Source organism: Rousettus aegyptiacus, unplaced genomic scaffold, assembly GCF_014176215.1.
Source record: "Rousettus aegyptiacus isolate mRouAeg1 unplaced genomic scaffold, mRouAeg1.p scaffold_m13_p_2, whole genome shotgun sequence".
In the NCBI taxonomy this organism is placed as follows: domain Eukaryota; kingdom Metazoa; phylum Chordata; class Mammalia; order Chiroptera; family Pteropodidae; genus Rousettus; species Rousettus aegyptiacus.
The window spans coordinates 127212449-127228359 of record NW_023416295.1 but is presented as its reverse complement, the minus strand read 5'-3'; the positions used below and the strand labels follow the sequence as shown (position 1 = coordinate 127228359).

The 15911-nt window shown below is 32.5% G+C and overlaps 1 protein-coding gene across 1 annotated transcript; it reads right to left on the bottom strand.

Moving 5' to 3' along the window:
* Nucleotides 1–14565: 14565 nt before the first annotated feature.
* On the bottom strand, nt 14566–15528 carry LOC107508010 (olfactory receptor 10C1-like). The gene has a single exon (XM_016139493.2). It carries the CDS (start codon nt 15526–15528, stop codon nt 14566–14568), a length of 963 nt encoding a protein of 320 aa, XP_015994979.2.
* Nucleotides 15529–15911: the final 383 nt, after the last annotated feature.

Genomic DNA, 15911 nt, shown 5'->3' with positions numbered 1-15911 from the left:
CAGTCTAATCTGTATAAGTGGTATTGCATAGTGATTTTAATTTTCATACTAATATGTCAAGTAATACATTTCCATGGATTTATTGGCCATTACTGGTCAAAGAAATTTATGGCTTTTTGCTTAATTTTATGCAATGTGTTTGTCTTTTAATTATTGAGGTATAGGCATCCTTATACAGTCAGGATAAAGGTCCTTTTGTCAAGATACTGAATCATGGAAATTTTCTCTTAGCTCAATATTTGTCTTTTCATGTCAAAAATTATATTTTTACATATTTTCAATTTGATGAAGTTGAACTTATATTTTTCTTTTATGATTAGTGTTTTCTGTGTCATTTCTAAGGGGTCCTTACCTACCTCAAATTTGCAAATATAGCCTATGTTTCTTCTATAGTTTATTGTTTTAGTTTTTATATTTACATTTAGATCTATGATCAATTTTCAGGTATATCATAAGGCGAGATCAAGGACAACTTAGTTTGTTGGCAAATTCCTGCATCATTTGTTGAAAAAACTTTCTCTTTCCCTAGTGAACTCATCTAGCATCAAAAATAAAAAAGTCATACATGTGCAGTCTTTCTGCACTCTCATTTCTGCCATATATACATGTTCTTATACCAATACAACAGTTTCCTGTTTACTATGATGTTATATTACAGTTGAAACCAGTATAAGTCTTCCAACTTTTTTCTTAAAACAAATTTATTTTGACTCTTCTGTATCCTTTGGCTTTCCATAAAAATTATAGAATCAGCTTGCCAATTTTTGCAAAATATGACTAGAATTTTAATTCACATGCTGTTAAGTTTATAGATTAATTGAGAAGAATCAATATCTTAATAATGAATCATAACAATTCATTAACAGCCTATCTATTTAGGCTTATGATTTGAGCAATGTTTACAAATTTCAGTGCATAGAATCTTGTGCATATTTGGTAAATTTATTTTAGGTTTTAAACATTTCAATGCTTTATTAGATGATATTTTTATTGCTGTTATTCAGTTATTCATTGCTTATGCTAGGAAACATGCCCTAGTAATTTTTTTATTTTTAATTTTTAAATTAAATTTATTAGGGTGACGCAGATTAATAAAATTATGTAGGTTTCCAGTGTACAATTTGATTGTACCTCATCTGTATATAATGCATTGTGTGTTTACCACCCAAAGTCAAATCCTCCTCCCATCACCATATATTTGACACTCTTTATCCTTATCTACCTCCCCTTTCTTCCCTTTCCCTCTGGTGACCACTAAACTGAAATTAAATTAGTATCATGAAAACTTGGTGAATTAATTTAGAAATTCACTCATTGTAGATTTCTTGAAATTTTAAAAACACTCGATTGTTGAAATAGAATATACATATAATAAAATTCACCAATTTTAGCAGACAATTAATGGGTTATGGCAAAAATATATATTCATAGAATCACCATTACAGTCATGATATGGAATATTTCCATATTTCAAAAAAGATCTCTCACACTTCTTCACCGTCAACCTCCTTACTGCATCCTCAAACCCTAAGGATTACTAATCAGCTGTCACTATATTTAATTTATCTAGAATTGCATATAAAAAAAAGATACGGTATTTATCTTTTTTGTCATGACATCTTTCTCTTAGCATAAAGCTTTAAAGATTTATTTATGTGTGTGTATCAGCAGCTTGTCTTTTCATTACTAAGTAATATTTTATTACATAGATATAATTTTACTTTACTTCATATGAGTGGAATCATATAGGATTTGTCTTTTTGATGACTGGCTGTGTTATTTAGCATAATATCTTCAAGGTTCATGCATGTTACTTTTTAAAGCTGAATAATATTTCATATTATTTCATATATATTTATACACATACATACCATATTTTGCTTATTTACTCATCTATCAATAGACACTTGGGTTACTTCCCAAGTGAATTATGCTCTGGAAACATGAGTGTATAAATATTGCTTTGAGACTCTACTTTCAGTACTTTGAATATATACCTAGAAGAGGAATTGTTAGATCATTTGGTAGTTCTATTTTAAATTTTTTGAGGAACCCATTGTACTATTTTCCATAGAAGGAATGAATTATATTCCCACCAACAGTATACCAGAGGTCCAGTTTCTCCACATCTTCACCAACACTTTATTTATTTATTTATTTATTTATTTATTTATTTATTTATTTATTTATTTATTTATTTTAGTTAGTAGCCATCTTAATCGTTCTGAGGTGATATCTCATTATAGGTTTGATATGCGTTGCCCTAATAATTAGTGATGATGAACATTTCGTCATGTGCTTATTTGTCATTTGTAATTCATCTTTGTAGAAATGTCTAATTTCTTTTCCCATTTTGAGTCAGTTTTTTTTTGTTTTCGTTGTTTTCAGTTTTAGGAGTTTTCTATATATTCTGAGTACAAGTCACTTATCAGATATGTGATTTTAAAAATATTTTCAACAATTCTGTGGTAGCATTTTTACTCTACTGATGGTATCTTTTGATACAAAAGTTTTAAAAATATTTTTCATAAAGGCTCATTTGTCTATATTTTGTTCCCCATGCCTTTCATGTCATATCCAATAAGTCATTGCCAAATTCAGTGTTTGTCCTTTGTTTTCTTCTGAGAGTTTTATAGTTTTATGTCTTGCATTTATGTTATGCATTTATTTTGAGTTAATTTTTTGTATCTGCTGTTAAGTAAGGGTCCAACTTTATTCTTTTACATGTGGATTTACACTTTCCCAATACCATTTGTCGAAGGGACTATCTTTTCACCGTTGAATAGTCTCTGTCGAAAATCATTTGACAGTATAATGAGGGTTTATTTCTATACATTTGTCTATATATCTCTCTTTATGCCAGTGCCACACTGTTTTGAATACTGTAGTTTTCTAATAAGTTTTGAAATAGTGTGAGTCCTCCAGCTTTGTTCTTCTTTGTCAGTATTTTTTGACTATTGGAGATTTCTTGAGATTCCATATGAATTTTAGGACAGTTTTTTTCAGTTTCTGCAAAAAAAAATTCATTAGAATTTGCGAGTGGGTGCATGAAGTCTGTAGATCACTTTGGGTAGTATTAGCATCTTAACAATATTAACTGTTCCAATTCATGTACATAGTATATGTTTCCACTTATTGATGTCTTCTTTAATATTTCAGTAATATTTTAGTTGTCATTGTCCAGGTCTTTCACTTCCTTGGTTAAATTAATTCTAAATATTTTATTCTTTTTGATCGTAATTGGAATTGTTAATTTTCTTTTCAGGTTGTTCATTGTTAATTTATAGAAATCCAACCATTTTTGAATGTTGACTTTGTATCCTAATACTTTGCTGAATTTGCTAGCTCGAAGAATTTTTTTTTGTTTGAACTATTTGGGATTTTCTACATAAAAATTCATATCGTGTGGGATCAGAGATAATTTTACCTCTTCCTTTTCAAGTTGGATGTCTTTCTTTTTCTTCTTTTTATTTTTGGCCAGAATTTCTTTGTCTGAGATTTTAGTACTATGTTGAATAGAATTGGCAAATTCTTGCACTGTTCCTGATGTTAAAGGAAAATATTTCAGTATTTCATCACAAAATCATTAAATATGATTTCATCATTAAGTGTGTTAGTTTTTTCATATATGGCCTTTATTATGATGAGGTACTTTTTTTTCTATTTGTATTTTGTTGAGTGTTTTTATCATGAAAAAATATTGAGCTCTGTCATATGTTTTTCTGCATCAATTGAGATAATTATGCTTTTCCTCCCTTCATTCTTTTAATGTGGTGTATTACAGTGATCCATTTTCATATGTAGAACTATCCTTGCATTCCAGGAATAAATAACACTTGGTCATGGTATATAATCCTTTTAATATGCAGCTGAATTTTGTTTGCTTTTCTCTTGTTGAAAATTTATTCATCTATTCCTTTTTGAATAAACTTGGGGAGTTTTGCTCTTTCAAGAAATTTAAAAATTTCATTTATGATATTGACTTTTTTGGTACTAATCTGTTCATAATATTCCCTAATAATTATTTAATATTTGTGGGTCTGTATTAATGTCTTCTTATTCCTGATATCGGTTAATTTGTATCCATTTTTTCAGTTGACTAGAGTTTTATCAATTGTTACTGATGTTTTCATAGAAACTTTTTATAGATAATATTTTTCTTTACTCCTTATTCCTTTTTTTTTTTTAAAAAAAAACTTCAATACTTTCTCCTCTTTGTTATTTCCTTCTACTGTTTATTTTGCAGTGTGATTTTTCTTATTTTCCTAGTTTCTGGAGGGAGAACTTTAAGTATTTTAGGCTTTTTTGTTATCTATACATTCATCACTATATATTTTCCTTTAAGCCCTAATTTAGCTTCATCTCAATAATTTTGATACTTTTCATTAACATTCAATGTAAAATCATTCAGTTAAATCTTTTTCCTTTTTTTCAATTCTTGCTTTGATTTTGCTTTGTAGATGTTATTTAATACCAGCTATTTGGGAATTTTCTAGATGCCTTATTATTATTTTTGATTTCTAATTAAATTACTATTTACCTGTTGTAGAATGAACAGAAATAATGTGAAGGAGAAAAGCATGGCAATTGAAGACACATTTAGTAATGATAACTTGTGTTTGACAGGCAAGATAGTGGAATCTGAATGAGTAATTTAAAGGACTTGACAAATCTCTTGTTTTAGATGTTTATTTTCTCTAAAATATGATACCTATGGCCTTTTGACTTAAATACGTTTAAGCTTGGGGAATAGAACAGGAAATGAAGTATACCTTAATTTGCATGGATTTTAAAATTTAGTCTTTTAAGAGTATCTGTAATATAAGGCTGGAATTCTTAAGAATTTTAAATGAGAAATCCCCCAAATGTAAAATGATTAGCCCATGTACATACTTCTTATTAGTACCAGTTCGCCACTAGAATCCAACTCTCCTTATTCCAATTCCATTTTTTTCATATACTTAACATATATATATATATATATATATATATATATATATATATGTACACACACACACACAGACACACACATATTAGATAAGAGAAAAATAGTTCTTGGTAACTAGGTTCCCCCTTCAATTTTGAGGATTTATGTAATTGATGAGGACATTTTCTGATTAACTTTTTTTGAGAAGTATCACATCTTGATTATGTAAGAGGACAAAATCCCTTTAAGATACCCTTTTCACCTGAAGTGTCTAATATGCCTTATGGTGTTTACAGTCAAAATAAATTTACATTTTTGATATAAAAAACCCTGGAGACCAATCAGAAATTCACATAACACTCCTGTATTGTTGCCATTAATTGTCTTTGACCTTGGAGAATATTTATGCAATATTTTTAATTAAAAATGAAGTCATCCTCAGGGTAGCATGTTTGGAGCCAATTCTATTCTAATGGTTTCCAAGTAGTGTGGTTCCCACTGGATGCCTAAAATAATACTCCATTTTCACAGTTAAGTGTTCCAGTTAGAGATACCTAAGAGAGAGAATCACACTTTTGTGAAAGTTAATGAGAAGATGAGATCCCATTGGTGTTAAGGTACAATTTGAGTGTAGGGTATAGCTAATTTTTCAAACTTCCTTAGACAAATTGATGTGGTTTTGCCATAATTAGCTATAGGTAACACCAGGGCAACCAGGCAATTCTCACTGGTGGAATGAAACTTGTATCCAGCTATGAATTATCTCAAATCAAGCCCATGTAAAATAGCTCACAATTTTAATCAGTCTCATTGGGACTTATTAAAAAATGAATTCAGTCAAAGAACAAAATTAGAAAGAACCTGAAGAAATCCCTGAATAGGAGATTATAGGGCTACTTAAGCTTGAAATAGTTTTAAATGGTACCTTAAACGTAAAAAAATATAGATTCAGAGACAAGTATTTCCTTTTCTCCTTTTCATACTTGTCATATCTACACACACACACACATGCACACACACACACACGCACACACACATACACACACACACGGGCACTCACAAGAATCTTTTGGGGGCCTGTCAACATTATTAAAGTGGTTTCCGAAGAGTCCACAAGTTAAAAGTAACTTTGGTGTATACGTAAACACTATTTTCTGACTCCTTCCATGGGGAATTATATCTAACTTTGACCTCATATTTAAAAAAAAAAAATCTATTTTTCTGAAAGAGTAATTTATAGATTCCGGTTTAAAGTCATTTTACATTCCTTAATCTTTGGAAGTTAGTTTAGAATTTATTAACATTTATTATTCCTTCAGTAGAAATAATGATCTTATATTATTCATCAGGTTTAATAAACATAACCTAGGATAAATGGGGAAAAAATAAGAGCTCTTTTTCTAAAACTGTTTCCCTTATATATAGACAAATTTGAACCATAGTTTCTCTTACTTCTAGTACACAAATGTTGAATGATATTTTACCCAATTTTGGCATTTTAAACATATTTTTCCTTTTAAAAAATTAGGTAGAATGGCAAAATACCATTAAACAATTTATTTTGAGATGTTCCAAAATTTTTATTGAGTGAGTGCAAAGAAGATATTTTCATTAGTCAATCAGATAAATATGTTATAATCTTTACTTCACTCAATTGATATACTCATTATTTACATCCCTTTTAAGGATATATGTGTGTGTGTATGCATATATATACATATATATGTACATATACGTATATATGTATATATATACATACACACACACACACACATATATAATCTCAAGGCTGTTGTTTGGTTGCTTAGACTGAGTAGTTGTTTCGAACTATATTAGAAACTGTTGTATGATGCACTGTTCTCAGCTAGTCCTTTAACAAGAGCAGCCACACAAAAGAATAATGATTTAACTTCACCATTAATGCACCTAGGACTGATAATCAAGTAAATTTAATAATCACATCATGAGTAAACTGTAATAACAATTAAGTATACAAAGGATTTGAGTAATGGCTACCAAAAAAAATCTTTGTCCAAGTCTTCCCAAAGACATCTGTTATACTCAGTCATCTTAAAAGAGTTTTCTTTCTATCATCCACCAAGAGTTAGGAATAATTCTGGGAAGATAATTATGGGGAGGAATTCTCTATGTGACTAAAATCGGTGAAATGGTGAGAATAATGAATCTGTCTGTAACCTACCTAAAACAATGCAATAGGGTCTTTATACTTTCAGAGTAATTGAAAAGGAAAACAAGGCACTACGTTAGCTCCTGATCAAAAATATAACCTTTTACACCTCTGATTGAGGCTAATTCCAAATACCAAATAATTAAGTTATAGTTCAAATGTTTCTTTTACATTTTTCAGAATCTCATATCACTTAGAGGTGGGAGATTTCTTAAGTAAGAGAGGTAGTATTTTAAGTTTTATAGCTTTCCTCTAAAGTAGATAGCTATTCTTGTTAATCATTTTTAGTTAAATAAGAGAATTTCTATTTTGATGTAGGTTATCACATGATTATGGAACAGAAATTAATTATTCTTAAAGAAATGTTTAATTATAGCTGTCTATCTTATAGTATTCATGATATAAATAATGCCCTGAAAAACTGATAATCATATTCTATCTAAAGACAGAGGGTGAGAATAGGAAGGAGGAAGGCAATGGAGATTTAAATTTTAGATATCTTCTTTTACCGTTTAATACTTTTATATGCAAAACATATTGTGTTCTTATGTCATAGAAGTGCCTTAAATAATTTAAGAAACAATTCAAAGTGAGTCCTGTCTATATGTTTCCTAAATCAATAACCGATTAGGATTTACTTGAATAGTTTCACCAACTGAGAAATTCATATTTTTGAAAGTAGTCCATTTCATTTTTAAAACAACTCTGCTTCTTAGAGACATTTTCTTCATACTGAGCAGAAAGGTGCTTTCCTGTGACATCCTCCCATTGTTTTTAATGCTACCCTTTTCATCTTTGATAATAAACTTCTTGTATTAGTCCTTTAAATGTGCAATGATAATGATTTCATGTCTAATATTCTTATCCAATGACTGTAGTCAAACTCTGTCATGGACAAACATAGTAATCCTGTCTACTGTTATTAACTTTCTTTATTTTTTTTTTAACCTGGGTCTTTCAAATGTAGGAATACTTAGAATTGAAAAAATACTCATTCATTGGTTTATTTAAAAAATATTTAGTGCATTCTAGGTCCTCCTGGAAAGATAGAGATAGTTTGTTGACCTCTCGGATTGGGTATTTCGGAAATCATTGATGGGCATGACATCAATGTAGAGAGTAGCCATCTTTCCTCTCGAGCATCTTATAAGTTATTGTGGAAGGATATGCCAGGAGTTATGCTATAAAGAATAATGTAATTAGGTGACAAAAAATTAGCCGTGTGACATGTTCTTCATCTGATATACACATAAAACAGAGTGAAGGAGCAAAGGAGGAAATTATCTTATTTCCTTGGGTAAATTTTAAATAATTTTAATAAGGGTAATAACTTTAATGAAATTGCCTGTCACAGTATCTTGAGAGCTAAAATGTCATAATGTGTCAGATTTTTTTTTTTAAGTGTAAAAATGTCCAGATGATATACTCAGATACAGTCACTACAAATTCTTTCCACCAGATGGCACTGCAAGGGAGCTTTTCGAATGGCCAGTCATATTCTAACACTAAACTTCATCAACAGCATTTTAAGAATTCTAAACAAACCACAGCTTTTCTTGCTCCTGATCACATGCTTATAAACTCCGTCAAAACTCTGTTTCAGCAAGGAGCATTTATTTTGTATAAGGAACCATGTTACTTTTTCTCAGATTGTTTGCTTAGGTTTCAGTAGTTCATTCTGCCCTCAACCTAATAGAGGCTCACTGTCTGTAGTTCCCGGATATACCTTCTCCCCACCCCATACCTCCATCGCAAATGTGCAACTTGCAAAGCACACAAAGCTCCGCGCACTCATATATAACCCCTTCTGGCTTAGCAGTGTCGGACTAACCCTCCACCCTGTCCACTCTTGTCTTCCTCTTAGGTGATCATCCTGTGCTGTTCCGTTCCTTTCCTTTCCTCAATCTTGCTCTGCTGGGAGCTTCGGCAAATCACATCCTTTCTTCAAGGCTTAGTCACACACAGGCACTAACACACACAAATTTACACCTTTTAACTCCTCATACTCCCTCTCTAACTTCTCTCCAAGTCTTTTTTTATATCCTCAGCAAACCTCCCTTGGCTCCATCTGTCAGCCAGAACATAGCTGAGGGGCACAAATCATATTACAAAGTATTGCATCTAGTGCTAGCCAGAGACCCCAGAAATCACCTGGAAATACAACTTGCTTTCACAGATGAGGAATCAGAGGGAGGTCTAGAAAGGGAAAGGCACTTAGCCAAGATCAAGAAGTCAAAATGGCCCTGTAGGGACAAATCTATGCCAAGGCAAAGGAAAGCCTGGAGTTTTGATGTGGATGTGTTCTGCTAGACACCTCCCTGTCTCCTCACGCTCTCCCCCATTCTCTCCTGACATGTCTATGTTGCAGCCAGCATGAGCTGCTTATGCCCCTCCTCAGCATACCTCACAAACATCTGTTGCATTAGACGTCACTACCTCCTTAATTTGTGTTCCATCATTTCCTTTAGTCACAACTCAAGACCTACTTCTGAGAATAACTGCTCTCTGACTTTATAACTGCCTCATTTTGTGTCACCTTTTCCCACCGCGTACTGTGATAGTGTGTGCTCAATTATATAACACTTGTCATGGATATTTCAAGCATATGTGTTTTTGCCTCTCCAGTTAAGTTATCTGCTCAAAGAAAGAAGGAGATTATGCTTTGGGTATTTTGTTTTGTATATCCACAATAACTGGCCAGATACTTGGCACATGACTAGAATTCTGTAAAAAATGTTCAGTAAATGGAGAAATGGATTTGACACGAGTAGCAATCATAAGTTGCTGACTTTCAAGCCAGAGCAGAAAAGGACCGTCTTAGTTGTGTGTATGTTCTCAAAGTCAAAGGGACCAGAAGAGATATGAAGAAGGGTATGTCTAGTAAGGTATAAAAAGTCGAACCACTATATTGTACACCTGAAACTAATAACCAATATAAGATTGTATACCAACTACACTTACATACTTAAATAAGAAAAGTTTATTATAAAATGCCTCTGAAAGAATTTCTTTAACTGGTAGGGTGTGAATATAGTATATGTCATTTCATTTCTTGTAAAGGCTTTTAATCAGCTGTTAGTAACTTGAAGTAATTGTATTGTTTATATTGAAAACAATAATTTGGTGAAAATTTGTAAGTATGCAAAATTCTACCCTGGGTTATTATCCTTGTGGCCAGGTTGATCAATGTTGCCAGATCAATTACTAAATATTAACAAATATTTGACATCTGCTTTTCCCTAGTGGCAACTATACATAGAAATTGAGAAACATTATTATGATTTTTTTTAGTTTTACTTAAGCAGTATTTTTAAAAATTCAAAAATTAAAATATAATGACATTGCATGTATATCTTGCAGAGTCTGGACACTAACTGCATACTTTGGTTCATGTATTTGAGAAATTTCTCTTGAGTCAAGAGATCTGGTCACAAAGGTTACTTTTGCATTGTATAATATATCCAGCCCTTTCTTTCTGAGGAAAATAGAAAAAATCTCATTAAATTAAAAATCCTTAGGAATCCTGCCAAACAAATGGATGACTTTGAATTCTTTATCCTATAACATATGAACAATATTTATTGAAGAAATTTTTACTATTTTTGAACTACTCTTAAAGGATACATGTATGCTAGATTTGTTTGATTAAATAATGAATTATTAAAATCTATTTGAATTCATGAAATATATAGGGAAAACCAATGAACATCTTAACCATATAAAGATATGTTAAACTAGAAGAATGTATGGCTATAACTAATCTTTTCTAGGAAAGTAAAAAGATAGAGTTAAAAAAAGCTGTGTTTAAATCTCTAGAACTTCAGTTAAAGTGGCTTTTGAATTATTGAGAATTTCTCAGTTACTGGTAAGGAACACCTCATCTCAGAATGATGTAAGAAAATGATAAAATGGAAGGAGTGCGTTATTGTCTCATGCAATAGAAAATTTCAATGTGTTACAAAAGCTGGATTTACTAGCCTCTGTGTCATCATGACTCAAGATTTATGCAGTTGTAGGGAGTGTTTTCCTAATTGACATTACAGTTGAATTGCTCAGGAGCTCCAGAGTTATATCTTCCCAAGTTCAAGACTACTGGAAAGGATATCACCTTTTTCTTGTTTGTTTAAGTAAAACCTCAGGAGTTAGTTTGACTGGACCTTGCTGAGTCATGTATCAAAATTTGCTGTGAGGTTTGGTCACATGTCCATCCATGTTCTGTGATGCTAACACATAGTTTGAAATTTGGGTAGGTGTGTTTCTCCAGCAAGAAACAAAGCAAAGGGATAATAGTTGCTAAGGCGATAAAAATTCAAAAAATGCTTCTTATGCATTAGGATTAATAAAAAATGTGGAAACAAAAACAATGAAATGTATTTAGACTAGATTCCTTTCCTCCAACCCATGATTGGCTGAGTAACAAGAAAATGTACAATTTAAGTATTTTATATATTTCTAATTTCCTATCAAATTTCTAAAACTAAAAATGCAGATTGATTAATTGATTTTGGGGTTAGGGTGGAGTGAGGTAGGATAATATCATATGACTGAATTAATATTCCATATGTGTGTTTTCTCTTTATCATCCTCGCTATTTTTCCCTTTCATGCTTAAGGAACTTTGATCACCCTAACCAATTTATTCTCATAATTAAAATATCCTGAGTCCTGTTTCTATGATCAAAAGAAGGCTTGTATTTGGGACCAGGCCTAATCGGGCCCTGTATATTTAGGTATTTCTCTAAACAAGTTATGCAGCTTCCCAGAATGACTGCAGTCCTCATTACTGTATCTGTCCTATGACAATGTGGTGAATTTCCTATGAACAACTGACTCAAGATAAAAATTTTCGAACATGTTTATAAATGTTTTTTCTCCATGTCGGCAACCAACAGGGAGTGAACCGATGCACCATTCAGCCATCTCTAAGCCTTAACCCTGAAGGATAGTGGAGAAAAGAGTGTAATTTGAAGGGAATATATATATATATATATATATATATATATATATATATATATATATATAACATTTAAGATCATATATCTCTCATTTACAAGTGATGTTATCATTGGCAAATTTTCGTGCTAATGATAACACTGTGCTTCAGTTTTCTTTATAATGAAAATAATATCTCATTGCAGTACTGTCGTGAGGTATAAAGAAGGGAGACTTTGTCAATCACTCAGGAAAATACCTAGCATATTGTAGGTGCCAAATAAATTTTTGACCTTATAATCACTTTCTACTTTCCTGTAAGGACCAGTAGCTTGAAGTGAAGATCTATACTATATGCTCACAGTGGTTAGTTGTTTAACTATATAGAAAGAGATCTGAAAAGTACAAGATCTGTGGGGTAATAATAATAAGTTTGGAAAAGAATATGTACTTGAATATATCAAATGAGCTAAAACTCTGAAAATAACTCATTCATTCTTTTACTTATTTATTAATATTTTTGCAATTAATTGAATGCCTATTCTTATCAGGCTCTGAAATAAGTTCTGGGATACAGCAATAAATAAGACATGCCCTTACCTTCAGGAATCTACAATTTACTAAAATACAGATATTAATAAAAGAAACATAAATAAATGCACAATTCAAGGACTGTAAATCTGAAAAGGAAACTTAGGACACAAGGAGAACTGGACAATGTCACAAAATATGTAATAGGAAGGCAAGATATAGAGATAACAGAAAGCTTTATAAATAAGTGATTATTAAGTTCAGATTTGAAGAAAGAACATGGATTAATTAGATGAAGGAGATAGTTGTTGGAGAGGGAGATTCTAAAGAGAAGAAACAACATGTAATATCACCGTTATTACATGATTTTCAAAATGTTTTACTATCTTAAAAACAGAATGATAACTGTAATATCAGGTTTACTAATTTTGGAAATCTGACTACTGGAGATTTTTGATACTTAAAATCAGTAAAATGGGCTGCGGAAGTGATGTCGAGTAGTGTTAAAATGGGGGAGCTGAGTGCTGGGCAAACCTCAGAGGAATAGGCATGTGCTGGAAAGCATCTCATTGGGGTCCATTCTTTTTATTACTTAAACTCAAGATCTATACACATCTTTTTCCTTTTATACATGTTACAATAGGGCACTTTAAGTTGCTTTTTGGAATACCTCATTCTTCTAAACCAACAGTCAGTATTGATTTGTCTCTTGTGATATGTGTGGAACATATTCTTTAAACTTAATTTGAGGAAGAACTTCTTTGAAGTTCAAGCAATAAAATGCACACGAGTTTGGAAAAGACATTTTTTTCAGCTCTTTCTCTGGGAATTCAGTATCATTCTGGAATCCTGGAGAACTGGACGTTGAGAATTTCCAGAAATGTTATTTCTGGCTCAAGAACAGATTTTTTAATAGCTTGGTGATAAATAACAACAGCAAAACTTCTCTAAGTGGTTTTGCAGAGCAGCGAGTGTTTTCAAATGAGAGCAAAACAATATAAGAGATCAGATAGCCTGATATGATGGCAGTTGTTGAACTGGATGTGTGTGTGTGTTTGTGTGTGTGTGTGTGTGTGTATGCACACGTGGGCATACCTACCTACCTGTGAATTGAATTACCTGTTTTGTGTCTCAGAGACAACTAAGAGACAGCTTTGGGAAGCATGAGGCTTTGTTATTACATAGGTGCCTATGGAGTCTTCAGTTGTTCTACTCATGAAGTTCTCTCATCTAAGGTTATCCCAGTATCTCATGTACAATCATAAACACACATTTCTTAATAGGAGAGAGCATACACTGATATTGTTCAGTTATAGGAAATGAATATATTTGTTCAGGTTCTGTTTTCAGTGCTGTTTAGTATCCAGGTATGTCCTTTCCAGTTGTAATTCTATTGATAAAATTTTAGATTCTGATTATTGCTATCCTGAAAAGCTTAGGATGTGGATAATTTGACTAGAATGATAATTTGAACAAAGTATTACACTATGCATTCAATACAAAAGAAAATAAGAAAATTGGGGAAAATAATCACAAATTTAAAATTCAATTAAAAAACTGTATAAAAGTATCATATTTTCATTGGTCTAGAAAATATATATACATGTGTGTATATGTATATATGTACTAATTACTTTCTATTCATTTTTATTTTTTTTTCACAAGAAGAATGGTTTGTTTTCCTTAGGAAAGTGGTATGAAACACACTAATCTTAATCCTATTTCCATTATAGAAGGAAAAACTGAATGGTTTCCAGAACACAGGAGATGCTCAGTAATTATGTTGAGCGAATATTGTTGATTGAACCAATAGTAAACTAATATCCTACCTATAGTTCCCTTTTGCTTAAACACATTGGAAAGTGTAGAACAGATTCAAGTGTGTTCTGGTTGCTATGCTATAGATAATTTAATGAATATATATTGTTAGCGGTATCATAAAACGCTGGGTAACCTCTCTTAACAGTAGTTCGTCTATTATGGCTGGTTTAGGCCATTTGTCTAAGAGAGTTCCTCTGTGTTATCCTTTTAAAGGCTTCCTTTACTTCCTTGTTTCTCAAGGTATAGATAACAGGATTCAGAGCAGGCGTGACCACTGTGTACATGAGTGCAGTTGCTTTGTCTGTTTCTGGAGTGTGTGCAGTCTTAGATTGGAGGTAAGTGAACAAGGCAGTGCCATAGAACAGAGAAACAACCAGGATGTGAGAAGAACAAGTGGAGAAAGCTTTGCGTCTGCCAGCTGCTGACGGGATTCTCAAGATGGTCGCAAAAATGCACATATAGGAGCACAGAATGAGGAAACAGGGACTCATAACGAAAAGCACAGTGACGGCAAACATTGCAATTTCATTATACGAGGTATCAACACAAGCCAGTTTCACTACAGGCATGATGTCACAAAAAAAGTGCTGAATCTTTCCTGTTCCACAGAAGGGCAGAGCAAAGATCCAGGAAATCTGGACTGACTGCACCAACACCCCGGTAGTCCATGATGCTGCAGCCAGTTTCAAACACACACGAGGGCCCATCAGGAGAGTGTAATGCAGTGGATAACAAATAGCTACAAAGCGGTCATAAGCCATGGCTGCTAGCAGGCAACACTCTGTCAGTCCCAATGTGGTAAATACGTACATCTGAGCTGCACAGCCTCCCACACTTATGGTCTTGGTCTCCACGAGCAGGTGAACCAGCATCTGAGGCACCACACTTGTGATAAAGCACATCTCCAGGAAGGAGAGGTTAACCAGGAAGAAGTACATGGGAGTGTGCAGGGAAGGGGTGACCCAGATCAAGCAGATAATGATGAGGTTTCCTCCCACAGTAAACAAGTAGATGATTAAGAACACAACGAAGAGCACAGGTTGTAAGCCTGCTAGAGAGGAAAAAGCCACAAATGTGAATCTGGTGCAGAGGGATTGATTTCCACTCATTATAGGCTCAGAGCCAGACATCTGTGGAGAAAACAGAGCAGTTAATACCTAAAGAAATCTAGTAACCTGGCATAGGTCTCTATCACCCCTCAGAAAAAGGAACTCTCCTAGGATCAGTGGTCTGACATCACAATCTATACACTTGGATTTCTTTTGCTAAAGCTTTCTAAATATCTGCCCAATTATAATGGATGCACTGTTCTTTCCTGATTTTGAATTCTGGATCTTAAGATTTTCTTCACAGAAATTTAGAGAAAACAATGACTTTAAGTTACATAATTTGTTTGTTTTATCCTTTCATTTTTCTTATAAACAGACTGTTATATGAGTAATATATGAAGGCAGTCTAATTGTAAAAGAGTTACATAAAACCCAAATGTATAAATATAAAAATGCTATATGCT

What these genes read in the sequence shown, in the direction of transcription:
- LOC107508010 (XM_016139493.2), bottom strand. Translation starts at nt 15,528, where the DNA reads ATGTCTGGCTCTGAGCCTATAATGAGTGGAAATCAATCCCTCTGCACC.